Source organism: Daphnia pulex, chromosome 10 (assembly GCF_021134715.1).
Source record: "Daphnia pulex isolate KAP4 chromosome 10, ASM2113471v1".
NCBI classification, from domain to species: Eukaryota; Metazoa; Arthropoda; class Branchiopoda; order Diplostraca; family Daphniidae; genus Daphnia; species Daphnia pulex.
The window spans coordinates 4,177,174-4,203,787 of NC_060026.1; the positions used below are offsets into that span (position 1 = coordinate 4,177,174).

The 26,614-nt window shown below is 40.8% G+C and overlaps 5 protein-coding genes and 2 long non-coding RNA genes across 8 annotated transcripts; 4 read left to right on the plus strand and 3 right to left on the minus strand.

Annotated features, from left to right (window-relative positions):
* Positions 1 to 920: 920 nt before the first annotated feature.
* On the plus strand, positions 921 to 4,464 carry LOC124205054. 2 transcript variants are annotated; one of them, XM_046602360.1, is made up of 9 exons: positions 930 to 1,337; positions 1,410 to 1,521; positions 1,586 to 1,937; positions 2,004 to 2,115; positions 2,184 to 2,284; positions 2,352 to 2,576; positions 2,648 to 2,886; positions 2,960 to 3,084; positions 3,147 to 4,464. In XM_046602360.1, exons 1-9 carry the CDS (start codon positions 1,239 to 1,241, stop codon positions 4,254 to 4,256), a joined length of 2,475 nt encoding a protein of 824 aa, XP_046458316.1. In that variant the 5' UTR covers positions 930 to 1,238; the 3' UTR covers positions 4,257 to 4,464. The 2 variants fall into 2 exon arrangements, with proteins under 2 accessions (XP_046458315.1, XP_046458316.1); XM_046602359.1 differs by having other exon boundaries at positions 921 to 1,337; positions 1,586 to 2,115.
* Positions 4,288 to 9,210, minus strand: LOC124205053 (erythroid differentiation-related factor 1-like). Its single transcript, XM_046602358.1, has 17 exons — positions 8,152 to 9,210; positions 7,912 to 8,087; positions 7,779 to 7,840; positions 7,673 to 7,708; positions 7,446 to 7,607; positions 7,248 to 7,359; positions 7,078 to 7,186; positions 6,867 to 7,009; positions 6,632 to 6,793; positions 6,475 to 6,573; positions 5,796 to 6,403; positions 5,490 to 5,719; positions 5,280 to 5,426; positions 5,063 to 5,217; positions 4,835 to 4,995; positions 4,557 to 4,773; positions 4,288 to 4,479 (listed from the first exon to the last, which is right to left on the minus strand). The coding sequence occupies exons 1-17, from the start codon at positions 8,857 to 8,859 to the stop codon at positions 4,338 to 4,340; spliced, it is 3,429 nt and encodes a 1,142-aa protein (XP_046458314.1). The 5' UTR covers positions 8,860 to 9,210; the 3' UTR covers positions 4,288 to 4,337.
* Positions 9,211 to 9,225: 15 nt separating this feature from the next.
* Positions 9,226 to 14,590, plus strand: LOC124205056. The gene is made up of 4 exons (XM_046602362.1): positions 9,226 to 9,485; positions 11,306 to 11,853; positions 13,405 to 13,611; positions 13,740 to 14,590. Exons 2-4 carry the CDS (start codon positions 11,346 to 11,348, stop codon positions 14,195 to 14,197), a joined length of 1,173 nt encoding a protein of 390 aa, XP_046458318.1. The 5' UTR covers positions 9,226 to 9,485; positions 11,306 to 11,345; the 3' UTR covers positions 14,198 to 14,590.
* On the minus strand, positions 10,084 to 15,202 carry LOC124205057. Its single transcript, XR_006879192.1, has 5 exons — positions 14,923 to 15,202; positions 13,729 to 14,193; positions 12,552 to 13,661; positions 11,343 to 12,426; positions 10,084 to 10,635 (listed from the first exon to the last, which is right to left on the minus strand). It is a non-coding gene; the product is annotated as an uncharacterized LOC124205057 (long non-coding RNA).
* A 1,245-nt stretch (positions 15,203 to 16,447) lies between these two features.
* Positions 16,448 to 17,720, plus strand: LOC124204380. The gene is made up of 2 exons (XR_006878859.1): positions 16,448 to 17,153; positions 17,239 to 17,720. It is a non-coding gene; the product is annotated as an uncharacterized LOC124204380 (long non-coding RNA).
* Positions 17,721 to 19,121: 1,401 nt separating this feature from the next.
* Positions 19,122 to 21,899, minus strand: LOC124204386 (glycerol-3-phosphate acyltransferase 3-like). Its single transcript, XM_046601441.1, has 9 exons — positions 21,747 to 21,899; positions 21,338 to 21,685; positions 21,141 to 21,275; positions 20,946 to 21,023; positions 20,590 to 20,745; positions 20,410 to 20,525; positions 20,191 to 20,332; positions 19,917 to 20,125; positions 19,122 to 19,843 (listed from the first exon to the last, which is right to left on the minus strand). The coding sequence occupies exons 1-9, from the start codon at positions 21,897 to 21,899 to the stop codon at positions 19,756 to 19,758; spliced, it is 1,425 nt and encodes a 474-aa protein (XP_046457397.1). The 3' UTR covers positions 19,122 to 19,755.
* A 634-nt stretch (positions 21,900 to 22,533) lies between these two features.
* Positions 22,534 to 26,613, plus strand: LOC124204381 (MMS19 nucleotide excision repair protein homolog). The gene is made up of 16 exons (XM_046601429.1): positions 22,534 to 22,664; positions 22,847 to 23,091; positions 23,148 to 23,292; positions 23,363 to 23,550; positions 23,619 to 23,780; positions 23,847 to 24,060; positions 24,121 to 24,233; positions 24,312 to 24,432; positions 24,496 to 24,801; positions 24,858 to 25,140; positions 25,203 to 25,444; positions 25,512 to 25,660; positions 25,733 to 25,845; positions 25,904 to 26,231; positions 26,298 to 26,378; positions 26,442 to 26,613. The coding sequence occupies exons 1-16, from the start codon at positions 22,577 to 22,579 to the stop codon at positions 26,550 to 26,552; spliced, it is 2,889 nt and encodes a 962-aa protein (XP_046457385.1). The 5' UTR covers positions 22,534 to 22,576; the 3' UTR covers positions 26,553 to 26,613.
* Position 26,614: the final 1 nt, after the last annotated feature.

Below are 26,614 nucleotides of genomic sequence, written 5' to 3' on the forward strand. Positions count from 1 at the left end.
AAGTAATCAAATTGTTTTTTTTTTCTTTATTCTTACGCAACTTCACCTGACCGCCATCTAACGATGAAAATCGCAATCAAGGATGTTTGAAGCATAGTATTGTATTCTCTAGATTTAAAAAATGTAATTCAGTTTACTTTAATGGACATTTTTCGACCATTAGTCGCTGCAATAATAATCCCTACTTAATTTTCAAAAAAGATTGTTTCTTCTGCTGGCACATAAACTGAAATAACCAGCAAAACGTGGTTGGCCACAATAAAATCCTCATACCTCAAGAAATGAAAGTTATTGAAAGTTGGTCAGGCTGCGGTAGCAGTTGTAAATACAATGGTCACCGATCAATCAGTAAAATGTGTGGACTCGATAGGATTATGCGGTTTGTAATTAGCGGTCGATCTATCTTAAAATTTTCATATATCATCCAAATTCAGTGTGACAAGAAACCCATAGATAACAACGTACGACCAAAACCATCAGATTGGACGCTATTAGCACGCTTGACAGTTCGATGACAATTCAAATTCAGCAGCAATTGAATTTGACAATCATAGTATTTATTATGTTACGCGACTCGGCGAGGACGGAGAGCCCAGAGAAAGGCTTTCAACGACTTTCAACGGAGTTGTTTGGCAATTTCACCAAAGATTCACGTTCAATTTTTTAATTGGCGTTTCTGACGTGTGGACATGAGGACCATGCTGTCCATGTTTCTTTTTTTTTTCTTTTTTTTTTAAGACTACCTGTGGCCAGCTGGAGGGCTTTACTCAAAATTAAAAACCAGATTTTCTGTAATGTGTCATAAATATTTGTTGAAAATAAATCACATTAACTGGTGTGCCTGCTTTTGAAAATGCCGACCTATTTATTATTCCAACCAAAAAGTAGTAGACATGCCAACTTTTTGGTTGGAATAACATCTATAGGTATTTAACTGCGTCATCCGGATAAAAATGCTGCACATATTTTTGTTTCAAAACCGAAAACCCACATGTGAACTGCTAAAACTACTCCCACTTTTGAAAAAAGCCGCCTAATTAGTTTTCTCTTTCAGAGTCACCTGGTAGAGAAATTTCCTACTACTTTATGGAATCCCTTTTCATGTGTCGTCTGCTTCGTTGTTCATTCTGTCATTCACGATTTCACGTGGATTTCACGTGGATTTGTGCTCATACATGTGCTTTTACGTGTGTTTGAAATTCCCAATTCTTGATTTTGATAAATATTGACTAAAAAGAATGGACAAGCCAAAACGAAGATGTGTAGAGTGCAAGAAAACTAACTTTTATAATGTCAATGGACAATATGTGTGTGTCGAATGCGACACTTATGCTACTGTAAACTAAATATATTTTCCATTTTCCAATTCATAATCTTAAAAAATTTGTTCTCTGATTGTTTACTTCTAGGATCAAGTTGAAATTGTTTGTGATGAATTTGAGGGACAAACTCAAGGTCGAAAATATAAAGCACTTGGCGAGAAAAAGGATAGGAAAAATTTAGAGGAAGAAGAACGGAATAGTATGGGAAAAATTTATAATTAATATTTCAAAACACTATTATTTACATTTTTTGTCAACTGTAGAGAGGATACAAGATTGGAATATATATGATGGATTCAATTTTATTCTGGTCAAAATGACAGATGCACTGATCAAGTGTGGTGCTGATCCCATAATCAAACCCTGTGTACACAGGTTATGGGCTTCCTATCTTTCCAAAATGGAAGTTGCATATCGTGAAGCATCACCTCCTACATCACCTTTACCTGACGAATTTAGAACCAGGGAGACAGAGATGGAAGAAGTGGAGGAACAATCTTCAATAGTCCCATCTTGGTTTTCTCAAAATAATGAGCTAGATTCTCAAGTAGAAAGTGATGATCAACCCCCTAAAATCAAACCAAAAAGAACTACACTTTTTTCTGCCCCAAAAGTGTATGACCAATTTCCATTCAGAATATTATATAAAAATAACCCACTAACTATAATTATCTTATTTAGGGCGAAAAGAAAGTACTACAAGAAGGGCCTGGGCGAAATGGATATTTTACTTGAAACCGCTGATGCCGAATTATCGTTAGCTGACAGACGCAAGAAAGGCCGAAAACTTAGGGTATGTAGTTTACTGTTAATAATCTTCTTATTGAATTGCAAGTTGATTATTCCACTGAAATTTTTCAGAGTAACTATATGAAACTGGCCCTTAGTGGAGCAGACACTGATGTTTCGATGGCGGAGTCAATTGCTTCATCAGCAGATACTCAAAGTACAGTTGAAGACGCGTAAGTTGGTATTCTGTTCATTTTTAGATGATTTTGGTTTAAAGTTCTTGGTTTTCTTTCTCATTAGCCAAAAAAGAAGTCGTTTGTCTACCATGAAGTATGCCGTTCCTGAATGCTTTCCTGAAGGAGAACTAGTTTCCATACTTAAGAGAAAAAACAAAACAGAGGATTATACGGCACCCAGGTCAACATGCAGCGACCCAGAATACATGACGGTGCATAAACTATTGTCATTTCTTCATGCTGCACTACTCTTGAAAGGTCAATTAATATCTTATGGCGATTTGACAAGGTATACTAGAATTTTTGCCATTAAAAGCGCCAAGACCTGCATATTTTAGAATCCTTGTTAAACTCTTCCAGGTGGGCTCGGGAAGGTTTCATCCCTCTCTACGGCGCTCATCTACTTTTACCAAAAAGTATGCCTATCAGTGGATCGGAGGCTCATACTTTGGGTGCACTCCGTACAAATCAAGCTCCCTGTTCTCGAATTTTTCGTCAAAACACTGGCCGTCTCCTTACAATGCTAAATATCGAAAAGCTACCCAAGCCACCTGCCTTTCTGTTGGCGTCTAAAATCATCTGTGATCTTCAGTTGCCAAGTGAGCCAATCTAAAAAAAAAAAAATTGTGTAACTATTTAAACGTTGACATTTACCATAATCCTTTTTAACAGATGAACTTGAAGTGTATGTCAGAACTTTGGATAGAATTATTAATCAGGATGATAACGACGCTGAATGGAAAACCGTTTTCTTTGGTAACAGGATTCCAAGTGATGCTGCGTACGCTGGATCCCTGGTAATAGTTTTTAATTGAACATTCAAATAAACACACACTGAATTTTTGGTTATTCTTTTAAGATCCTGGTTGCCATGAAATTGGTACTTGGATTAGACGGAACGACAGAATTTCAAATTTCAGATTTTGCCACGAAAGTTAACAATCTGTTAAAACTAAAACCTTCGTCAAGCTTCGCTAGCAAACAGCAAGGAGTTGAAAATGAAAATAACCAAGAAACATCTCAGGGCATAAAAACTCTGTTTGTCTGGAAAGAGTGGGTTCGATTTATTGAATACCGGCGCAACGTCATCGATCGCACTCACGTTCCAACAGCGATCCGAAAAGCAATTGTGAAGAAAATGGATCCCGCTTATGTGTATCAATTTGCTCAAACTGAAGGATTTTATCATTATAACCGCCCTACAACTGAATTGTCAGAAATCGATAGGTCCATCTTAGAAGTTTTTGAAAAAGCTTCGAAGAGATTTCCTTCCCCTTCCGGACCTCCAAAAAGAATACCAAGATTTCGTTCCTCTCTTTTCGGCCTTCAGGGCTTGGCTGATCAACTTTTGGAATTCGACCCCTCGGAATATGGACAACTTAAGCAAGAATTTTCCACTTCGTCTTTAGTATTTGCCAGAAAACCCAAACTGTTGGCAGCTGCTCTAAAGAAGGCGAATCCACCGCATCTCTTAAATATTCACAAGGGCCCAGCATTAAAGGATAGAAAATTCGTCATGCCTTTGATCACTTCACGTTGTGGGATTTCGAAATCTTCAAGTCAAATGGATCGTTATGCCTGGAAAATAGTAACAGTAAAGTCGGAAGTACTACCTGTTTCCAACTCTTCTGACGACGACGACGACGAGCTTGATGAATTTTACGATAGTCAATCGCGACCTAGTCTGCTTTTACATGACCCATCTTACGGTTACTGGATAAGCGCACTCCGTCTGAAATTGGTGGCTTTCGTCGACTGGAACTTGTTCTCCGCCTCGTTGCCTTCATCGTTTCTCTGGTTGCTCCAACTTATCTGTGAAAGCATTGAAGAAAGCCCAAGAGATTTCTACCCAACGTTTAACGCTGTTGAAGCTATCGTTTTCTTAGGTCACACAGATGTGAAACGCAACATTACCGGCAAAAAGGAGTTAAAGCAGCGACTATACAACGCATTAAGAGCGGAATTCTAAAACATTTTTTTTTATACATCTCCGTAATGAATTTTAATGCGCCAAATGTTTATGTATTATTTTTTTGTACCTCAAAATGTCTCAATTAACAGAGGGCTGAAACTCGCCTAATTCGGTTACCACTCGAGCAAGATGTACATGCCAATCGGGGCTGATTGGCTGTTTAGAACTAACCTTGAGTGACACGGAATACATGTTTCGAAAAATATCTGCATCCCAGTTGCTGTTGAAAGTAAATTTAAAAAAAAATATTTTGACTGAATAGGAATTGTTCATTCTGAAAGTGGTAAATTAGCTTACGGTTTTTTAACGCTCTTCGACAACTTGGTCAGCTGAAGTAATGTTGATTGTATCCTTGAGCACATTAATGTCAAACATTCAGAAGTTTTAGGCTCAAGTTTAGGAACATCACCACCGCTAGTAGGTTGAGCTAGTGCGGACAAAGCTTCTTTTGTCGAACGATAGCAATCCAGGATGGATTGAAGTATACGCATCTTAGACACGACGCCAGTCAAACCTGAATAATTTTTAGAATAAATAAGCTATTTGAAATAATGGTAAACAAAATATGATCATACGTTTCAACTGGAACTCGTAAACGCCTGCTTTCTCAAGCTGCAATCTTATGACTTCGTCCCAATGTTCTAATTGGTTAAACAAAGTGTTTGCATCAGCATAGTGTTGCTCGGCAACCATTCGGACATTCCTGCCATTAATGATCGATTCGCCGTCGCCATTTCTACTTGCAATAATGAACAGGTTGAGTTCGTCAATACGAAACGTTCACTAAATCAAATTTTAATTACCGGTAAGTGTCGTGGTATAGTGAAGCCAAGCGGTAGTGGCAAGTAGCAGCACGATATTGGAGTAACGGAAGACGCGATTCTGAAGTTTCACTTTTACTTAGAGTGATGCAATTCTCCAAAAGCTGAATTATCTCTGCTTCTACTTCTTCCCTTGACTACATAGTAAAATGTGAATTCAAATGATCAATTGGAATAAGCTGACATTTTAACTGGTTACTTTAATGCTAAGCGGTGCAAAGTCTTGTAACAAAGAGGCGAGAGTGAAGAGAACGCTTGTGTAGTCCCAAACAATAGCGTCCCAAATTCCAGTGTTCAGTTCTCGGCGCTCCAAGATGTCCAACGCTTGTTTGTAGAATTGTAATGCCTTTTTAGGAAAAAAAAGAGAATTAAAGCTATGAATAAAGTGACACAAATTATCGTCTCATACTTTTGAGTAGCATTTCCACTCGGCTAGACTAGCTTCTTTTTTCTCGGTGGGCGCCAGCGCACGCGCTTGAAGTCGATGTAGCTTGGCCAAATTGCACGAGAGCAGGGCGACATTGACGTTATCCTTGATTTTGCGGAAGACAAAAGTGCCCTCTTCAAGATGTTGCTGACTGACTTGAAAAAGTTCCACGAATTTGCGCTTCCATTCTGCTCCTCCTTCCTCCATCACAGCTAAAACATTTGAGTATTGAGAAATAAATTGTTTCCTATTTCTTGTAGTAAACTACGATAAAGACAAATGAATTACCGGATGCTTTACTCATGAAGAAGACGCCCATTTCGTTGGCGACATTCCCCAAGCGTTTGGCAAGGCTGAGAACGTCAGATGCACTTCCAGATTCTAGTGGGACGAAGGAGGCGAGGGCCAGACGATATTGCTCCAAGCTAAACTGCAATGCTTCGTGAAGTGACGTTGGATATGGGAAATAACTCTCGTCCAACACGTTTCCAAGTTGCAAATTTCTGAGCAACTGTAGGAGTTGATCGTCGATCAAATTCCGTTCCACCGGCTGTGGCTGAGAAGTTACTTCATTCCAATGTTGCACCATAGAGAAATAAACATCTCCAGCTAAACCCAGGGCATGACTTTGCAGGGATGTTGAGTTAGTCAAATTCTGAGGTGAAGTTGATTGAGGTGGGCCCGGCAAAGGTAAACCAGGAGGCTCCAAATAAGCCCAGAGCAACGCGGCCATTCGAAGGTGACTCAAACTCTTCTCAGGGTTCGAAGGGCTGGTTTTTCGGGCTTCATCGGCTAGTGTTACGTAAGCCAAACGGCATTTCTCCATCAATAGTCGCCAATACTGTTGCTTCCACTCGTTTTGTGGTTCCTTGAACATCAGTGAGCCAGTGACACCACTAGATCACAAAGATAATTATTAGTCAGACATGTGGGGAGAAACTACTTGAAGATCAATTAAATTAATTACTCGAGAGGAGGTTGTTTTAATGTCTGATATGGCATCGGAATGGGTTTCAATGGTGTGGCCAAGGAGGGTTCTTCTTCAGATGGTTTTGTAGTTTTCCCCCTATTTATGGAAAATAAATATTATGTCATTCCCAATTCAGATATTTGGTTTAACTCACTTGTTGCTGAGGAATTCAAGGGCTTCAACTGCGTGCTGAAGAGCAAAGGTGCAGCGCTGTTCCCAATTATCTCCAACGGTGGGTCGCGCATTTCTACGAACGTTCTCTTCCTCTGCCTGGACCTGTTGCGGAGTCGAAAGTGCCGCCACGTCGACAGATGCACTGTGAAGCAAAATTTTAAAGAGGTGAATTATTTAAAATGTTTCAACTGTTTGTTACGACACAATAAAATTACGAGAAGTGATCTTCCGTTGAGGGTTCCTCCCATTCGTCAGACCATTCCTCTTCGACCTCTTCAGAAGTATCTTCGGCTTCTGGAACTTTGAGTGATGTTGGCAAATAGACGTCAGATAAATAGTACAAAGCAGACGTGGCGACCTAAAAAATACGCATTGAACCTGACATTTAAAAAAAAACCAAGAAATATTATTAAAAAATATTGCTACCTGTGGATATTTGGTTGCATCAAGAAGGGATAAGCAGTTCTTTAAAAGAGCTAAGACAGTGCCTTGATGTCGCTTCCAGTCGCTGGACATTTTCAAATTTCGCGCCACTCTAAAAAAACACATACGCATTCATTAAACAATTTACAATTCGCATTGGCAAACAATTTTACTTGAAAAGTAGCATGGCAACTGGTGTCGTAAATGGATTCTGGTTGATGTCTTCATTCAAATCATTGCACAACGAAGTAAGATCGTAAAGCTTCACAATATCATCGTCTTTTGCTGTTTCACGATGAAGACACGAAAAATTTAATGTGAGATCTTAATTTGAATAATTTCCTTGATTGCTTAAGTAAAAATTATTTTACCTTTGAACAGCCAATAAGTGTGGCCGGCTTTTGTGGCTTTAGACTTTAGGAAAGAGAGAATGTTTTGTGCGACATCTTTAATAATACCCGGCTTAAACTGCGATCCCGGTAGGCGTGGTAAATCGTCCGTTTTAATAAGCTCGTATTTTTGGACCAGACCACCTGTAACCATTAAAAGAATTTAACAACAATTTTTCCAGTTTTTCACGTAGCGCGACGCTATTTACCCAAATGATAGCACATCACAACTTCAGGAACATTGCCTACAAATATAATCATTAAAAAACTCGGTTACAAGATGTTAAACAAAGAAATAGCAGGTATATGACATACACATCAAGTTGTCAAGCCAGTAGTCCAGTCCTGTTAGCACATTAATTGGCTTCGACATATCTCTGATCAATTGACAAAATAAAAGAATTATTCATTTTAGCTATCAAGTAAATTTGCTTGACTTAAGGCTTACCTTAAGCGAAGCGAAAGACACGGGTGAGTCCCACCGCCAAAAATAGGCATATCTGTACCAATTAACATCCGCAAATCTTCAAATGTCCATATGATATTTTTAGAAAACTGGGGAAGAGCATCATCGTGAACATGACTTTCTTCTGGAACAGGATCACCAAGAGGATCAATTACAGGCTGGAAAAGACTTGTGTTACTAAGAATTCAAATTATAAGCACTTTAAATAGTACACAATTTTACCTGAACTTGATGATTCCTGTCCTGAACTTGGGTGTCTGCATTTTCTGACTCATTAAGGGCTATACTGTGATAGAGAAATTTTGAGATGAGGTTTTGTTGCTGCAGGTAGTCGCGACTGTGCCGGCTGGATTTCTTGTCTGAGGCTTTTTGCTTAGCACGACAGGAGGCAAAAATGTGTTCCAAATAAAACTTCTTCAGCCAACCCCATTCGTTTTCAGCTGCTCTCAGAAGGTGAGTGTGGATGTCAAATTCATCGAGCAGCAGTGTGTTTCCAACACGATGAACCATCATACTGACAGCACTTTTGCTGTACGGTATCTTCAGAAGCTTCTTGATATTTTCTGCATCACTCACCACATCAACTTCACCCATGGAATCTAAAAAAGATGAAGCCATGTGAAAACTGGCAAATTCTGTTGACTTTGGATTCCTGGAAACAGCTGGCCCAACTATCTTCTTAGGATGACTTAGCAACCAATTAGCTGGTGGTGTGTTCAAGTCGGTGTTGCTCTGTAATAAAGATAATCGTGGAGGAATACTGACTGTCGAATGCAAATCAAAAGCAAATGATTTGATTCTCTTTCCTTCGTTTTCATGTTCAGAATCTTTGCTAAGAAGTGGACGATAAATATCAATCGTCAAATCGTTCGCAGGGCTACTCATCTGCAATGTTCTCTCCTTTTCGTCGTCCTCTTCGCACGACTCCATAATGTCAACTAAAAAAAAACGACACCCGACACTGCGGGAGAACTCAATCAACACGTTTTTCCAGTCAATTCCAGCACTTTCGAAGGATCAAAACAGTCGGGTAATAATAACAGATGCCTCTTCTTGCTAGGCTGACTGCTATTATTAGACGTCAAGTTGGCGTGAAGCTTTCTTCTAGAATGCTCATTCCTAGTAGTTTTATTTGATTGTCTTACTGGCAAACGAGTAATCATGTTTGTTAATGCAGGGAATAATAATAATTAGTAGAACAAATATCCGTTGTTATGTACTGCGAATATCTACAAGCCACCAGGGGATGTTGGTTCCGTTTGTTTTACAACCAAAAGTTCCAAACTGCTGCGTTGAGGCCGAGGCGGGGACTATGAACAGCGCAATCGCTATAGAACTCACCGGTTTTTTCCTGGACGGAAAACTCCGGCGGAGCAGTGAATAGTGTAACATCTCCACAGTCGGTACACTCATGTTGCACAGTACCGACAACGAGAAACACGCCTCCAGTTTTCCTTGTGTTACCTCCTCCCATTGATTGAACTCGAAAAAAAAATTATTAACAACACATTTACGTCATGATTCACCGACTTCGTCGTCAATTGGCCAGTTGAGAGGTAAGTTAATATGGTAAACTTGCCTGGATTCCGTCCAAAATTTTCGTTTCTTTTCCTCTCTATCTCTCTCGCCTCTTTTTTACTGATTCTAACAAATCAACCGACGCTCATCAATTAGTCCGTCTATTTGCCAGGAAGCGTAGAAAAGGGTGGAGGGGGGCACCTATACCACTGTGTTGACGAGCTACGTTACCTAATTAAGAACTCGGGAGAAAAAACAGAAAAAAATATGACAGGAAGCAACAGCCAAAAAACAAAATAGCAGACGGCCTTGGTGAGAGCATCCGACTGGATCGTTGAATGCGGAGACTTTCAATCTTCCGGCATTATGCGGCATCAGCCAGGGAGAGAGGTGGTCCCGCCGAGATGGCTGGAACGCATGGCCATTAATAAAAGTTCAGTCTCTTGGAAAGCCATTCTAATCAGAGTGAGTGCCTTGAGAAGTCTATACGTCATAGGATCGACGTTGCGTGTCCTTCACGTCGACTTTTCTGTCAAGTGCAGCAGAGAACGGACACAGGAGTGCGTGGGAGGAGGGCGGTCAATTCACGACACGATCAAGCGCGGCCAAAAAACCGATTGAACTAAACTCCTTAGGAAAATCAAGGTAGTAGTTGTACAATATACACACACACAAGTTAAGACAAGCATATCGACCTCCCCGAGCTCTCTCCCACTTTGTGATGATTTCGTTTTATCTATCGATTGAGAAAAAACGGAATGGGCGAATGAAAAACTCGGAACTTGTTAGATGTGGCACGAGAGGGGGTCACGCTGGATGGCAAAAAGAATAGGTCGTGCGCCCTTTATTTTCTGTTCTTTCCGCCCCGCCGAGTCCAATCGTCCCCCCCCCCCCCTTTGATACCTCCTGTGTGTCTGTGTGTGTATATACGTGAGGTTAATCACAATCGTCAGTGTAGAGTCTAGGCCTTCCGGGGGGAGTGCTGGATGGCAAACGGTCGAGTCGATAAATAAGATCTATTATGCAGTGGGCGATATACTATATTCGGGAAACATGAGACTCAAGCTAAAGCCTATATGTGTGTATAGTCAAGTGTGTGTACTGTATCTTGCAGCACCAAGTGGTGAAGAGCAACCGATTCCTGGAGAATCGTACAGCACGAGGCAGGAGGAGGAGCAAGAAGAGAAGCTGTAAAGAGAGAGGAAAAAATCAATACCGTGCGCGGGACCTAACGACCGAACGGCTAGAGGGGGGGAGAAGAAAAGAGCAAAATAACATCGGAGCAAACAAAAATATGATAATAAAGAAAGAAAGGGAAAAAATAACGTTCGTCTCTCTGCTCTACCCACATCGAGTATTTATGTTGGAAAAAGAAAATATCCAGGAATGAAAAAGTGCACAGAGTATGGAGGGGATCTATAGATCCGTCCATCGGCGGAGATGAAACCCACAAGTTGAAGAGACAAAATCGTGTTTATCTGATTGGTGCGTGCGCAGAGCTGTTGCAGCTGAATGTCTAGTGTACACATCCATCTAGCGCTGTATGGAATTCTTGATGATGTTGGCATCTTATTTGGAATACCGCACGTCTAATAGACTCCCCCCCCATTCTGCCACTTTTCGCTCGACATAGATATAGCACGTTATTACTAGTTGAAGGGGGGGGGGGGGGGAGGTTGACATCAGGATCAGACAGCTTGTCGTCGCTCTCCGTTGGTACGTGCTGGATGCGTTCGAACGATATTTCCTGCTTAACCAAAAATCGTCTGGCGTCGGATATTTGAATATATAACAATAACCCCCTTCCCAACCATGGCTAAACTGATTAAACTTGTGACCATTTTGATCGTGTACGCAGGATCGACTGGGACGCGTTTCAAAGTGATATACGATACCCGATGGCTTCAGACGGATTAAATTTGATGGGCGTCAATAGTGCTGGGTCGGCCAATAACGGGATGAACAGCCCACGGATTCAAGTGAGCCTGCCGACCAATTTGAAAATGCCGCCGCGCTCGCCGAGCCGTGAATCGGTGGCCACCGAAATGTCCGTGTCCAGCAGCTACCTGTCCGAGTGCGGCTGGAACAGTAACAAACTGCCGGCCCATCTCAGTTTCCTGAAAGCCGTGCCAGAGAATCAGCAGCTGTCGGCGTATCTGACGCCGAACCGAGGGCCGAGTCCGATTCCGGGTGGAAGCGGCGGCGGGCGCTTCCTCAGAGTTCCCGGCGCTTCTTCCGTGGGCGTTGGCGGTCGATCCGTCGACGGCGGCTGGTGGGAAGAGGAAACTGATCTCAGCGTCATCAAGAACTTCTCGACTCTCTCCAAAGCCCTGGGACTGCAAAAGAGTTTCAGCACCGGCGATATCGTCTCGCTGGATGAGTCCGGATCGCCTCTTCACAACAATGGTACACATTATCCTTCGTTCTTTTTCTACACACACACGGGGGAAAAGAAAAAAGTCTTTCTAAATTAAAAGGGAAAAATGTTGGCGTCTTTTATATGTCTAAGCTCCTGGGTACAAGGAAAACGCCGGTCGACATTGTGTTGCCATGTAGGAGCAAGTACTATAGGAGCCCTGCTGGTGAGCTGCAGCACACACAAACACAAACCCTGGCTGGTTCTATGTAGTATGTATATACACGTTGTTTAGGAGCTGAGAGAGACTGCAGCAGAGGAGCCAAGGAGGAGCTTTATCGATCGAAACGGTCGAATAATTGTCATTCCAGTTGCGTCCCGCTCGGCTGTCTCTCATCACCTAGGCAGAATAATAGCAAGTTATTTTCTTTTGGGTGGGAGCGGGGTTGGCGGGCTATTTGGGCTTCCGCCTCCTTATTATATAGAGGGCAAAGTGTCATCCCGAAAACTTCCTTTTGTCATCAGAAACCCCCCCTACCCACCCGACGACGACGACGACGTCAGTGCGCACTTGACATGTTGGCGCCCGGATCCTGTCAGTAGGGTCGTCGTTTCCTCCGACGCTTTTGTTGAGGCCAAAAGGGCCAGGCCGTCGGTCGAGACCCCGATAACATTAACAAAAGACAAACAAAAAAGAAACAGATTAATTCCCTTTTTTATAATCGTTTTCACGAGAAATTTACTGTACCGATTAGAAATACTGGCAAACATTCGGACAAATAAGGACGGACATAGCCTTGTGGGCTGTCCGCACATATCTGTAAGCGGCTCCGCGCTGAGGCTTTTCGGTCAATAAGATTATCCCGATGTTCAATGGCCGTCTGTTTAGTGAAAGAAAAATGGTCGGTATGGCGGTGCAATGGGAAAATAAATCCGTTTTTGTAGGTCCGCTTTTGAGGAAACGGAAATCTCCAGTGTAGAAAAAAGTGGGAAGAAACAGAAAGATGAAAAGCGACTTGAAAAGAAGAAGAAGAAGAAAAGAAGTTGGGGCATTTTCATATGCAAAATGCGGCAAAAGTTTTTTGTCTCTATATACAGTAGCTCTTTTGGCTTTGCATGGCGATGCACCCAATAGTCTCCCCCCACCTACTTCCGACCTCCTTCTCTCTCTCTCTCTCCTTTATTCGCCCACTTTCATTTGAGGCAGCCGGCATTGTGAATAAGACAGTTGTAGCCGGCGCAATATTGATTTAGTGCGGCTGGCTGGGTACGGAGAGAAATTTCAATATAAGCTCGGACATGGATCGCGCATATAACTCTTTTTTCTTTTCTTTTACATTTTTACTTCAATCAATTTCTAGATGCAAAATACACGCACTATTACGTGATGTGTATAAATCTTATTGGCCACTCCATCGCTAAAAAGTTTCTTTTCATCTCCGTTCGAAATTGGCCGACGTGAATTTTTGTTTTACCCTTGTCTAATTTTGCGAGATGAGTTCAAACTTTCGCCTCGAAATGATTGAAAGGGGGAAAAAACTTACGTGAAAAAATAAAAGTTGTAGCTCTACAATGTTGGCCATATCCAATCCAATAACTAGGTGGAGCTTTGAGGGCGTGCGTGTCGGAAGTAGCCATGGGCGGAATCCAACAACAATACGAGCGGATGCACCCGGTTTTCGGAATGGGCTCCCGCTCACTGTCGACGTGGGTGGCCGTGGGAGATGGAGCGGCTATCCAGATCTCATCGCAGCTGCCCTCACCCCAAGGGCGGCCCACTTCTGTCCATGTCGATTCCAGCAAAGCCGGTAAGGTTGATAGGCCTACTATGTCTACTTGCTCTAATAGCCTAATAGATCTGAAGAACAAATAAATTGTTGTAAGGCAAGATAAATCAAAGTATTAACGATTCTCGATATTCCTACCATGTCAACAGATGCGGCGGCTTTTTGCGGCGGCGGAGGCGGCGGTGGAGGGGTCACATTCACGCCGGCTGATCTCATCCTCAATTTGAACAAGCGCGTGAGGCAGTGTTATATACGACGCCGGCTCCTGACAACTTACAAGGCGCTGGAGCGTCTCTCGCAGAGCCAATTTAATCTCGATCAGATTGCCGCCGTTGCCGAGGCGGCCGGTGGCCAGGTGGATCTGACGATGCAGTCGGAGCAGTCACAGTGTCAGTCTCAGCCTTTCGGAAGCGGTGAGGAGTCGTTGAGTGCCAAAGCCGGATCTGGCGGTAATTCATCTCCGCTGGATGCCACATGGATCAAGAGCGCCCTCACTCTCAATGACGTCGAGCGTGATCAAGGCCGGCCACTGTCGAAATACATGAGGAATATGATGATCTTCAATTGGCTGCACACGCTGGAGGACGGCCCAACAGAAATGCTCTAAAAAAAAATTGTTACGATGAAATCTCAACGAGCTAGACGACGAATAGCGCCAAAATGTATACAAGGAGAAAACCAAATTAGATCGCCGATGGAAAGAGAAGAGTTTGAACAAACACCATTTCAGTTATATTCACATCTTTCGAGAACTGGTATTATGTATCTACAATTATCCGATTTCTCCTTCTGCGACGGACGAACAAACGAAAACCCCACGGTGTTTCATTCAGCGAATGATTTATTTTCGTATACTGTATGTCGCACTTATATACTTGTGTATCTATACTTTCCATTCCACGATTATTCTTTCTTTATAAACGGACCGCGGTTGCTGCTGGGCTACAAAAAGACAGCATTCACTTTGGGCTGGCAGCAGCTGTGGCTTATTCTTCACCGACTTGATTTCAGTCTTTGGCAATTTTACATTCCTTTCGTATTATCACTTTTTTACTACATATGTTCAAGTTGATGGCTTACCATACATGGAGACTTTTTCTTCGATAATGGGAGATTTTTATGTGAGAGGTTAACAGATTTGTTATTTTCATCAAGGCTTGTGAAATTAAAAAAGAAAATTGCATGCAGTTTGGAAATATTCAACGTGGATGTCTTGACAATATTCAGAAAGGCCAAAAGAATGAAGTGATGACATATCTATTGCCTTAAATGGTATTCTGAGATTACTTCTCACAGGAGAGGAACTACTTAAGAAACAGAGTGGTATCTTACCAGGGATGAGTGTTTATTGTTGTCAAGTCCACAAAACCCAGAAAAAGATCTAAATCATCCAAATCATTCACTAATTTTGTATTTCTTTAAGACCACGTGGTCTCTTTCGTGCCAGCAAAAATGCACACAAATAAAACTGAAGCAGACGGTCCTTAAACAAAACAACATGCGAATAAATCGTGTCGCCCTGGTAACATTTAAAAAAAGGAAGAGAAGTGGTTCCAGCAACTCTTACTTGCGCCCTTGAAAATGATCGTAACAGTTAATCGCGACATAAACAGAAGAAACGGAGCAGGACGCAAGTCCCAGTGGCGTTAGGTTAAATGCGTCACTGGTTCCAAATTGTCATGAATGGCCATAGGTCCCATTGTCGAATTATTCCAACGACATGCGTACCGAGAGTAAATGTAACCGATTGCTTTAAATTCCGGTAATTGTGGTTATAAGATCCAATGCTCTTATGTCCCGACGACTTAATTTCCAAACGACTTATGTCCCGACGATTTATGTCCCGACTCCCGACGACTTATGTCCCGACGACTTATGTCCCGACGACTTAATTTCCAAACGACACAAGTAAGTACCAAATGTTAAAAATCGAATATCTGGCAACGTATGCTAGTGACGTTTTTTTTTAAATACGTAGCCATCTAGCGCTCAGCTTGACATACATGATTTTGTAGTAAGCAATTAGCAGCAAGGTTTTTTTGTTTTTATTTTGTAAGGGAGCTTAGGATTAGGACTGCATGTCATAACAAAATTGTTATTATAGTCTATCCGATTTTTTTCACAATAAATGGATCAAGCTGCCGGGTTCCTTACTTGATGCGCATTACGTATATGCGCGCGTGCTTGCGCTTTCCGGAAATCATAAGATAAAACGAATTGCGCTGAATGGAGCCGCATCGAGCCGCATCAAGCGCAATTTAGTTGTTTGTTTTAGGTGGCTCGCTCGTAGTGTTTCACTCGTTTAAATAACGACAACGAAAATAACGTATTAACGAGCCTCGTTATCGACTTTTTTGGAAAATGCTCGTTTTTTTCGTTAACGATAACGAAATGGCTGTTTTTTTCGTTGTTTTCGTTAATTTCTTGCTAAATTTTTCGTATCAAAACCGTAGAGATTTCAAATTTTTTGACCACCAGGGGGAACTTTTTTTTTCTCTCAAAATTTGAAAATTTTCAATTTTTGGATGACCACCTACTAGCGACTTAGCGATCCCCTGGCGAGGAATTAGGTCATTATTTTCGCTACATCATTTGGTCTAACAGGCCTTAGAAAACTAGGTTCTAAAAAAAAATTTTAAGGTAAACGATAACGGTCGCAAAAACAGAAAAATGCGACACGTTTAAATTAACGAAACGAAGAACGAAACGAATGAAAAATTGAAAAAATAACGATTAACGATAACGATAACGAATCCAAAAAAGCACAACGGTGAAACACTACTCGCTCGTCTCGCTGAGCAAAAAATCTAATAGGGTAATTATAAAAATCTAGCGCTAGCCTCCTTTAATCCCGGCACGCCGCAACAAGTGCGAGTGGTGTCACGCCATTAGCAGCGTTCATACAGCTATGCGTGAAATCTCTGACAGAGAAGGCTGGCCAGATGTATTCCGTTTCCGCCAATCATCCGTCATATCTTACGGTTCCATCGCCGAAGGCTCCAAATAACTATTCGCACCGGTGATATGAACTTGGTGTAGTAACCGCTAATGAAATATGATCCTCTTCTTCATATTTCTACGGGATTCTTTTCATTTCGCCATTGTCATGGAAAACTGGTACGATATAAGATCCTTCACATCCGCAGGCGATCCGTTGTAAATTTATAATGGCGACGTTGTTCTCGTTGATCAATTCACGTCGCAGCAGAGACTCTCTGTCATTTCCTCCAACAAAATAAGTCAGTATTACCGAGTAGCCTATTACCACGCGTTGCTAGAGACGGCCACCAGCTGGATTCAGCGCTTCGAGTTCCTTGAACACTGGACGTCCAGCTTTGACGAAATCAATACGACTCTTTATTTGGTCCATCGGCCTAAAAACAACCAAACCAACCACCTCTGCGTTTATCTGTCACACTTTTTTCGGTTGTTCAGCGTGCCACCGGTGTGACCCTTGTGCGGAGTAAATGCCGAGAGAGGCGAGAATATGGAATAGACTACTTGGCTGCTAAACCCGGAATGGACGGTTGGCGAGCTATTTATCCGGCCTTGGAACGAGATAGGTAATCTAAACTTTCCTAAAGTATTAAAAGGCCAAAATGGATGCCAATTGTAGATGCAATTCAAATGAATTATCTTTTTTTTTAGCATTCTGAAGCATCATAGGCATTCCGGTTCCCGGTTCAACCGTTCTGCAAGTCTTCCAGATGATCAAACTCCTTGTAGCCGCCACTAACAGAATGGAAGGCGGCCAAGTCCTGAAGCGGGATCCCACCTCTTTTGTCCTTTAGAATTGCCTGCTGCTCTAAATGGAATTGAATCCGCCGCCGTGGAACTCTGTCGACATCGTCGTGCACAGTCAGGGCGTCATCGACGTTCTCCTGGACAAGCACGACTTCTCGAAGAGTTTCATTGACGGCAAAGAGAAGATCACTGTCGATCAGATGCCCCTTTTCTCGCCCATACCTTACGACGTCAAGAAGCGGCTCATGTTGATCAAAGTTCAGCTGACGTGGCTATACTCAACGCAAGGAATCATTCATTAACTATCTATAGATATGACTTGAGTCGTACTTGTTATGCTTTGCGCGTTGAGCCATTAAATACAATTGAAGTTTTTGGGTTTCAAATAAGGTAATACTTATACTGTACTTAAGGCAATTCATCATCTCATCTAATGGCTTATAGGTAGCAGAATACGGCAACAACGAAAGTTAGTTTGAGATCGACAGGTGTCAGCTATTTACAAATAAAATCATCGGTGACGTCTGTCTGCCGAGTCAGAGTGACGGACGGTAAACCTATCTCTGATGTGATAAAGGAAAAGCAAACCTCAGCAAATTTCTATGATAAAGTTGATTTAAGATCTTCAATCTCTCAAATCTCTCTTATTCAATCTCTCGTGCAAACAACTTATAGCTACTTTTATTTTTATTTTTGGCCGCTCGGCGCAACTTAAGGCTGGTGGCTTTTTGAAATCTTCGATATAAACAAAACAAAAACAGTGATATACAGTATGTTAAAGTTAAATATCTTCTAATTCCATATTGCTAATAATAAATTTAGCTGTAGCTTAAGAAGCTTTAAAAAAGTGCGACGCGGGGTGGCGACTAAGTCGCACACCTTATGATTCACAGATATTTATTGAATGTTACGATATGTTTGATTGATATCTATAACTAATAAAGTAAAAGTATCACGGTAATTTAAGCGATAAACTAAGCGCACTCCTGATTCACTATACCGAATCAGATTCAATTGCATTTTTACTTTTGCTTTTTTAATGTTTTAATTGATATTTCCTACGGGAACCTCGCAAACCGGAACGGAGTGCCAGCATATTAACAAAAATAAAGGAAGACAGAAATAAATGAGGTAAAACCGATTGATATTCACGCACAAGTACTAGCTATTTGACACGAAAACAAATTTAAATTCTGCCGCTGAGCTGCAGGGATGCAAAATTTCAGAATAAATAGCTTGGGACTAATGACAAATGGAATAAATAGCTTGGGACAAATGACGAATGGACATTAATGTCATTTAATATTATGGGACATAATTGCATTGGTTCTTTTAAACACTGGGCCTTGTGTCCTTTGGATTTTATTACGCCAGGACATAAATCTTTTGGGACAAATGGCAAAAAATAAAAACAATGGAATTTGTAACATTTGGGACATATGACGTGTGGGTCATAAATAACACGGGGAACTTTACGTTTGGGTCTTTTGACGTTTTTTTAAATTTTTGGTGCTTATGTCGCAAGTTACCAATGACGACTGGGACTTGCGTACCGCACCCAAAAGAAATAAGGAAACAAAGATTATTTTAACTCCTCTGAATGGCGAAATTATATTCCGCCTTCAGTCCTTTTAACTTTAATTCTTTCAATGTTTGAAACTATAATTAGCGTTCATTCTTTCATTACCAAATGAAACAACATGTGAAATCCGAAAATCCGATGTATCGAGAAAGTTAAACACAAACAGTTAGTTTACGATTCTTAGCTTAGAAAAAAAAAGCATATGTCGCATATATATGTGTGTATATATACCCAGTGTTCATCAGGAGAACATCGAAGTCGACGAAAAAACCAAAGAACAACAGAACATCAAGTAAATCGAACAGAAAACACATATGGAAAAATGATGTCAACCCTCCCCACAAGCTTTTAACCACATCAATGACTTAGATCACCTGGGCCACCATTCATCAACCAAGAGGGAATTTTTAAAGATATAGGGACCATTACTTCTAGGAAACACGCATTCACAACAATGATTCGATTCAGAAATGAGCAGAGCAAATCTCGTCTGAGAAATATCGATAGGCCTATATGTATGCTCGGTCGTTATCAACCAGAAATTATTTGCTTATTTTCTTTTGCGAGAACGTTGAAAGAGAGAAAAAAAAAACAATGAGAGAAAGATGGACAAACACAAATACAACGAATGCGTTATCTCCATTTTAACGCATCACTTTTTTTTTGGAAGAGTGGCCCGGCTACGACCTAAAAAAAAAACCAATGGCGCTACACCACTAACATTCGGTACTTGATGCATCAAATTTCCATCGCAACACAAAATTGTTATTAAAAAAAAATAAACAAAACGTAAAACAAATTTCTTTCCTCTCAACGTTCACCAGGCCGACAGACGAGAATCACTCAACTTTCAATCGTTTGCTGAATTCTTCCTGTTGTTTCTGTTTCCATTCTTTCTTGGCGTTCATACGTTTTAGTGCTCCATCCCTATCAAATTGGAATTCAAAAAGCGTTAAAATCGGCGATTTTTTCGAGGTGAAGTCTACGAAGACCAACTTACCAAGCTAGATCTACTAGGCCGCCCTGTTTTGCAATCACTGCTTTGACTCGATTGGCGAAATCAATTGCACTTTCTTCTGGTCGACGGTGCATGGGTGGTAGGTACCAAACGTCGCAGACCAAAGCCCAAGAGGACATCATCATGTAGAGATATTGAATCATCGAGTGGCGACTAGAATTCCAAAATGCGTCGGTAAACCTTGCGTCGTACTAAATCACAAATAAAATTATTATAATGGCAATCTCAATGGCAATCTCGTAACGAAGCAAATTACTTTAATTGCGACAGGATAAACAATACTGCCAACTTCAAAACTGCCCTTTTTGAACTGCATCACAGAAGTGTTGTTGATGCAGGTTCCCTCGGGAAAAATAAGAATAGGCAACTTATCAGGATCGTCAACGTGCTCTTTTAGTCTGAAAATATAATCAAAAGTCAGGATTTTCGAATAGGAACTCGATCTATAAATCCGGTATGCGGCAATCGATATTACCTTTTAGCAACAGTTTCACGATCTTTGACTTCGGAGCGTTCAAACCAAATGTGAGCAGAAGCGCGAGCCAAAGCTCGCTGAATAATGCCCAAAAATCCACCGTGACGCTGGCCAATCTTTAAAAAAATAATGAAAAGTAAATAAATATATAGATTTTTAAAAATTTTAAATCCAACATACCAGCGCATACGCATTGTCGCAGTGGAGAACCATTACGTCCACCGGAGTCGTGTGGTTCGCCACACAAATACCACACTTAGGTATATTCTCTCTATTGTGAAAAGTGACGACGGCTGATAACGCGCATGATAGAAAATTGAAGCACCATGTTGAAACCTTCAAAACCAAAACAAAACCAATAAGATATTAAAACAAGAAAGTATTGTAATGCAAACTCTTAAAGAAAAGATATGAATAAACGGAGCAAATGTTGATTCGAACTTTGTCCTATTCGAACCATCGGGAGTTCTACAGTTATCTACACGAGGTCAAATTCGATAACTGAACGGGGTAAAAAGAGAATTTGGAGTTTATACCTTCTCATAAATGGCTCTTTTCATGGGACCTTCATTTAGGAAGCCAACCAGTCCTGTGCACAAAGTTAACCAAATAACCTATAGAAAATCACATCAATCAAAGACAAATGAATAATTTCATTACAATTGCAATAATATAGTTAAAATAATACTAACAAAATAATTGACAAAGAACACATTTTGAAGTATACTTACAGCTAAAAAGCAAATTGTAACTCTGCTTGGTAGAAGAATGAAGTAGCGTACAAAGAAACCCAAAATCCAAGTAATAGTAAGGCGAACACTGATGAACTCATAGTGGCGGTTTGTGCGAGTAAGAAGATTCCAAGACTGGGAAGTACAAATTTAATGTTAGATACTGTGAACCAAATTGGTAGGTGAGATTTGAGTACCTTTAGTTCTTCAGCTACAAATCTTCCTGTAACTTCGTCCTCAATGATTGCTTCCACCCCCGCATGAACAAAGTCAAGGCAGTCAGATAGAATAAAATCATTATTCAAACTGTTAAATGATCTGTTTTTGGGGATGGAGGGTGTCTTTGGAGATGAGTTTCCATTAGGTAAAAGTACTAGATCTTCCTTGGACATTGCTGAAGATTTTATAATGGCATGTCCAGTTGATAATTTGTCCTCAGCTTGTTCCACTGCTTCCACAACATTTCCATTTGCATAGCCATTCTTTCCTTTATTGGTCTCTAGTTTCTTTTGCTGCTCAGCAATTTCTATCCTACCAGTTCCATACTAGTATAAAAAAGATTATGAGCATTACGAAAACTCAAATACTAAGAATAAGACATATTACCTGAAAGACCTTCAATAGTAGTTTAACATATCCTGATCGGAAATTCCTTGACCAGTTGCATGTCATCACTAGCACCAAGCAACCAATTACCAGGATAACAGGCATAAAAATTATACTAAGTACTAGCAAAAGAATTAAATTTTCGAGCCCCATTGTAATATTGTTGGTGGGAGCTCCAGTTCAAGAAGTTGCTGTCGTTGTCGAACACCAAGGCAACAGATGTCGGGACCACGTTAAAGGAAGTGGTGGAAGAGAGAGATTTCAAGGTTGACAAGAGAAATGCCGATTTGAGTTGTTGTGCGTGAGTGGAATTCGCGTAACGTAGTCTACTAAAAGACTGCTACGACAGACGTTTTGGGACTCTCGTTTATAATGGGACGTTCAGGCTACAACTGACTTCAAAAATACGTCTGTCTATTGGTTCTATGCGTTGCGCGTGCGACCTTGACGCGATTAATTATCTTTTTCTAGTCCTCCCATGCTTACCAGCACGATTTATCGGAATCACATAAAAGTTTACTTTGGAAGTCTCCACCCATCTGTTTTTTTTCCAATGCGTAATGAAAAATCTAGAAAATACAAAACCTGGGTGATATTTTCCTCCGTTCACGGAAGCTATTTCAAAACATGTTGGAATGCGGTTATTCAATATTTAATTACGAAATTTGTTACAAAAGTCTGTTGCTTGTTTACAATTACATAATCTGTGACAAAATTATATATTCGATGAATAATCAGTTCATGAAAAGAAGAATGTGAGAGGTAGGCAACCATGTGTCATTTAAAAGCAGATGACGTTTACATAATCAGGGCAGAGGTAAACAGTAAACATGGCGATCTCGACTGCGATTCACAAACTCAGAGATTCGTTTAATTCAGAAGAATCCGCGAATGAATCTATTCGCTGTATTAGTCAATGTAAGTTTTTATAATTATAACTGAAAGAAACATTTTTTCGTACTCCGCTCAAGTGTTCGAAATTAGAAAAAAAGAAGGAAAAACACGTGTCCATCATGAGCGCGCCAGATTTAAAACATATGTGTAGAAAATGTTTAATAATTTTAACAAGTTAACATCAATGACTTTGTTTAATTTTTCAGCAATTGCATCAAAAGAATTAACAATTCTCAAGCTAGTTGAAGATTTGCAACCAGATTTACTGAATCAACAAAATACTCACCGATGCAAAGCAGTGTCAACTATTGGCACAATCTTGGAACAGTTGGGGCCTGAATTGAAGGGACTAAATGAAAAGGAAGTAGAACTTGTAACAGAGTTCTTCTGTAGCAAGCTAAAAGATCATCATTCAATACTACCTGCCGCACTGCAAGGCCTCCATGCTTTGGTATGAAAAAAAATACTATTCAATACAAAAGTGTTAAATTTAATACCTTGTCATAGAGCACAGCACCTAAGCTTTCCCCTGGATTGGCCAGATTGATATCCCAGAGCATTTTTCAAGATGTTCATTGTCAATCACAATTGCAGCATGACAGAAGAGCAATTTACAAAACAGTGAAAAACCTCTTGGCTTTTCATCTAAAAGGTCTAAATTATAAATTTCTAAATATATATGCTGTGTTAGTATTTTCTAAATTTTATTTTTAAACTTACAGAATTACAAGACCTAGGCCAAGATTTTGTTTTTGGTCTCATCCAGTTAGCTGATCAAGAAAGAGACCCACGTAACTTGTTGATTCTCTTCAGTGTTTTCCCTGTAGTTGCTCGTTACTTCAGATTCGAGCCGTTTACAGAAGAGTTTTTCGAAGTTTTTAGTTGCTACTTCCCTATCGATTTCACCCCTGTAAGTCTCTTGAAATTTTCAGTTTATTGCTACATGTCAGTAAATCCTAATACTCTTATTTTGAATAGCCAGCTAATGATCCTTATGCAGTAACTAAAGAACAGCTCTGTGATGGATTACGACAGTGCCTTGCCGGTAGCCCTCATTTCGCAGAGTATTGTTTGCCGTTACTGCAAGAGAAATTGGAATCTGACTTGGTTTCAGCTAAAGTAGAAGCCTTAAAAACCTTGGTAATTTTCCCCTTCTATATTTAGTCTTTATGCTTCAATTCTATTGTAATTTTCGACTGTTTGCAGGAACTCTGCTGTCAGACGTATCAACCAGGCCAACTTGAAAAATGGGTGGACTCTTTCTGGACGAGTATACGTAGAGAAGTCTTGATCAATGTCAATACCGACGATCTTGAACATGCCTCACTTGATGCTCTTGCCGCTTTATCCCGAGCTTTTACAACAGACGGAGAATTTAACAGTCCAGCTTTTACCAAATTACTAAAAAATGTGCTGACCGGTAAATGTGTAGCAAATATTCGTTTAAGAGTATATTTAACTGTAGATTGTATATTAATAGAATGTCAGGGGCACTTGTGTGAACCGGAACGGCGATTAATGACTCCGAGCAGCTACATTTTGCTAGCGATATGCTCGGGAAGTGCGCCCGCGTGTGCATTAATTGTTAGCCAGGTATTATTCTTATTCTCTTATAGAACTACAAACATTTTTTTTAAAATCTACTTAACAGAAACCCATTTCTCTAAATAGGTCATTCCCCTTTTGATGGACCAGTACAGGATCAGGCCACAGTCAAATCCACGTCAGTTCATCCTTAATAGTTTGAACAAAATGGTACATGCTGGTCTCTATGGTTTCACTGAAGCAAACGGTACCACATTTTAAAAATTATTAAAATTAGAAACATTTTCATATCTTTGGTTATATTTTACAGTTGCTCAAAGTGGTGTAGCTTCTCTGATACCAAAATTGTTAGAGCTGTACCTTGAGGTCTTACAAGAGGATGACGCAGTTCTTCGCAATCTAAGTCTGCAAGGATTGAGCCATTTAATTGGCACCTGTTTGAACCACCAAGACTTGGAAAAGGTCAATGGAACACTTTTAGATTTACTCCAGAAATCAACAGCCACCGATAGCGTTATTGCAGAGATTGGTCATTTCTTTTGCAAAAGCGCAGAGAAGAATGAAAACTTGTTCCTTGAGCAAGTCTTGGTTAAGCTGTTAGATATAGCCGTCTCAGGTAATTTGAATTTTACCAATTAAAATACGGAAAGAGGTTATCTGTTGGTTGTTTAGGCAAAGCCAATGCGGTTTTTCTTGTGTTATCAACTCTACCGACGTTGTCCCAGATTCGTGCGCAGGTGGTATCCCGACTAATGACCGTGCTCGAACAACCCGAACTGGAATTACGACTTGAAGTACTCAAAGTTTTGACTCATTTCGCACAAAGGGACGAACTAGAAATATTCCAGCAATTGCACCGCTGGGGATTGAAAACATTGGAAGATGGAGATCCTCCGGCGTCACTCCAAGCCACTTGTGTTTTATTGAGAAATCTGGCTTCCAGTTTATCTTCCGCGTAATTCTATTAGATCAAAATGTTGGAAGAAATGTTTTTGTAATCTTCTCGGCATTGTACAGGAAAGCCACGGAATTCATCAACGAACAAACCGAACAATACGTAGGTCAACATCTTGCTCGTTCTCCGTGGACGTTGTCCATAATGGAAGCGACATTGGGATCATTGGATGCCACACCTAGCGGACACAGTCTTGAACGACTAGTTAACACACTAGAACCCATTACTGTTTGTCATCCAAAAGCCGACGTCAGACTGTCTGCCTGTCGGCTAATAGCCGCTCTGGTCAACAAACTTCCTGAAGGTAAAATTTATAGGATCTATTATAAAGTCAAAACCATCAACGTTAACCATTACCTGCTATGTTTAAGGGCATGAACTGGAAGCTATACTCGATTCGTTGCGGCGCAAATGGCAGGATCCATCTACAGACCGATGCAATTCTGTTTGCCTGTTTGTTTGGATAACTAAAGCTCTGCTGATGAGATCTTATTCCAAGCTTAATCAGTATATCCAAGAAGTATGCGATTGGATTACAGACGTAACAGCATGCGCCATGACCTGTATTAACGAATTACCTTTTTCTTTGCAGTTAGTTGATTCGTTGAACGATCCCACGCACGGGTACCTAGTGGCAGAAGGATTTAAAACGATTTTGTGTGAAACCGAGGAATGCCTGAATTTCAATTGTCATGCCAACATCAGGTTTTTTAACGTTTTCCATTTAGTTGTACGAACATTTCCTTATTGATTAAATTCTTAGGTTAATGTACCGACAGAGGTTTTTTCAAGAAGTTGTACCTCGCTTGTTGAAACTGTATCGAGAGTCCGAGTCGTGCAACAAAGCAGCTTGCTTCGCCGCCATCGCCAATCAACTAGCCTTCATTCCGGAGGGTGTTTTAATTGCCCACATAACCACACTCATCCCACTGCTGATCCAGTGTCTGAGCACAGACCAACCAGCTCAGCTAATTATTTCTACCATCAACGCGTTCATGGGTCTCATGTCCGACAATGTCAGTGCCATCGAAGAGTACATCAGCAGTCTCGTGCCCAGATTACTCACCCTTGCCAAAGACGGCATTAACATGGTAAGATCTACCTTTGTTCCTTCACGCTTGTAAATTTTATACTTACATTTTTATCATAATCTCCAGGACGTCCGTCGACTTGCCCTTCAATGTCTCTCTGAGCTCAGGAAGGCCCAATCGATTGTTTTACTCCCACTTCGGTCAGAGGTAAATTTTGGCTTTTCCATAATTTTGAACTTCAACTTCGTATTGTATAATAAATTTTAATAGGTCATCCTCCGTCTCGTCCCTTGTCTGTCCGACAAAAAGCGATTGGTCCGGCGTGAGGCAGCATTGGCAAGACAAAAGTGGATTATGTTGGGCCAGCCCGGCTGTAACTAACATCTCATTAGTGTGCCATAATTCATTCAAGAGCTTCAATTACACTGTTTTTCTAACAGAAT

Coding starts and splice junctions, on each gene's coding strand:
- LOC124205054 (XM_046602359.1), top strand. CDS start 1,239: ATGGACAAGCCAAAACGAAGATGTGTAGAGTGCAAGAAAACTAACTTT. Junction 1,522..1,585: donor AGAGGAAGAAGAACGGAATA/GTATGGGAAAAA, acceptor TGTCAACTGTAG/AGAGGATACAAGATTGGAAT. Junction 3,085..3,146: donor CTGCGTACGCTGGATCCCTG/GTAATAGTTTTT, acceptor TATTCTTTTAAG/ATCCTGGTTGCCATGAAATT.
- LOC124204386 (XM_046601441.1), bottom strand. CDS start 21,899: ATGGGGCTCGAAAATTTAATTCTTTTGCTAGTACTTAGTATAATTTTT. Junction 20,526..20,589: donor GCGACAATGCGTATGCGCTG/GTATGTTGGATT, acceptor ATTTTTTTAAAG/ATTGGCCAGCGTCACGGTGG. Junction 20,126..20,190: donor TTTATCCTGTCGCAATTAAA/GTAATTTGCTTC, acceptor TTTGTGATTTAG/TACGACGCAAGGTTTACCGA.
- LOC124204381 (XM_046601429.1), top strand. CDS start 22,577: ATGGCGATCTCGACTGCGATTCACAAACTCAGAGATTCGTTTAATTCA. Junction 24,234..24,311: donor GTGCATTAATTGTTAGCCAG/GTATTATTCTTA, acceptor TTCTCTAAATAG/GTCATTCCCCTTTTGATGGA. Junction 25,141..25,202: donor GCTTCCAGTTTATCTTCCGC/GTAATTCTATTA, acceptor GGCATTGTACAG/GAAAGCCACGGAATTCATCA.
- LOC124205053 (XM_046602358.1), bottom strand. CDS start 8,859: ATGGAGTCGTGCGAAGAGGACGACGAAAAGGAGAGAACATTGCAGATG. Junction 5,720..5,795: donor CTTCATGAGTAAAGCATCCG/GTAATTCATTTG, acceptor CAAATGTTTTAG/CTGTGATGGAGGAAGGAGGA. Junction 4,996..5,062: donor CTATACCACGACACTTACCG/GTAATTAAAATT, acceptor TATTGCAAGTAG/AAATGGCGACGGCGAATCGA.
- LOC124205056 (XM_046602362.1), top strand. CDS start 11,346: ATGGCTTCAGACGGATTAAATTTGATGGGCGTCAATAGTGCTGGGTCG. Junction 11,854..13,404: donor ATCGCCTCTTCACAACAATG/GTACACATTATC, acceptor TCCAATAACTAG/GTGGAGCTTTGAGGGCGTGC. Junction 13,612..13,739: donor TGTCGATTCCAGCAAAGCCG/GTAAGGTTGATA, acceptor CCATGTCAACAG/ATGCGGCGGCTTTTTGCGGC.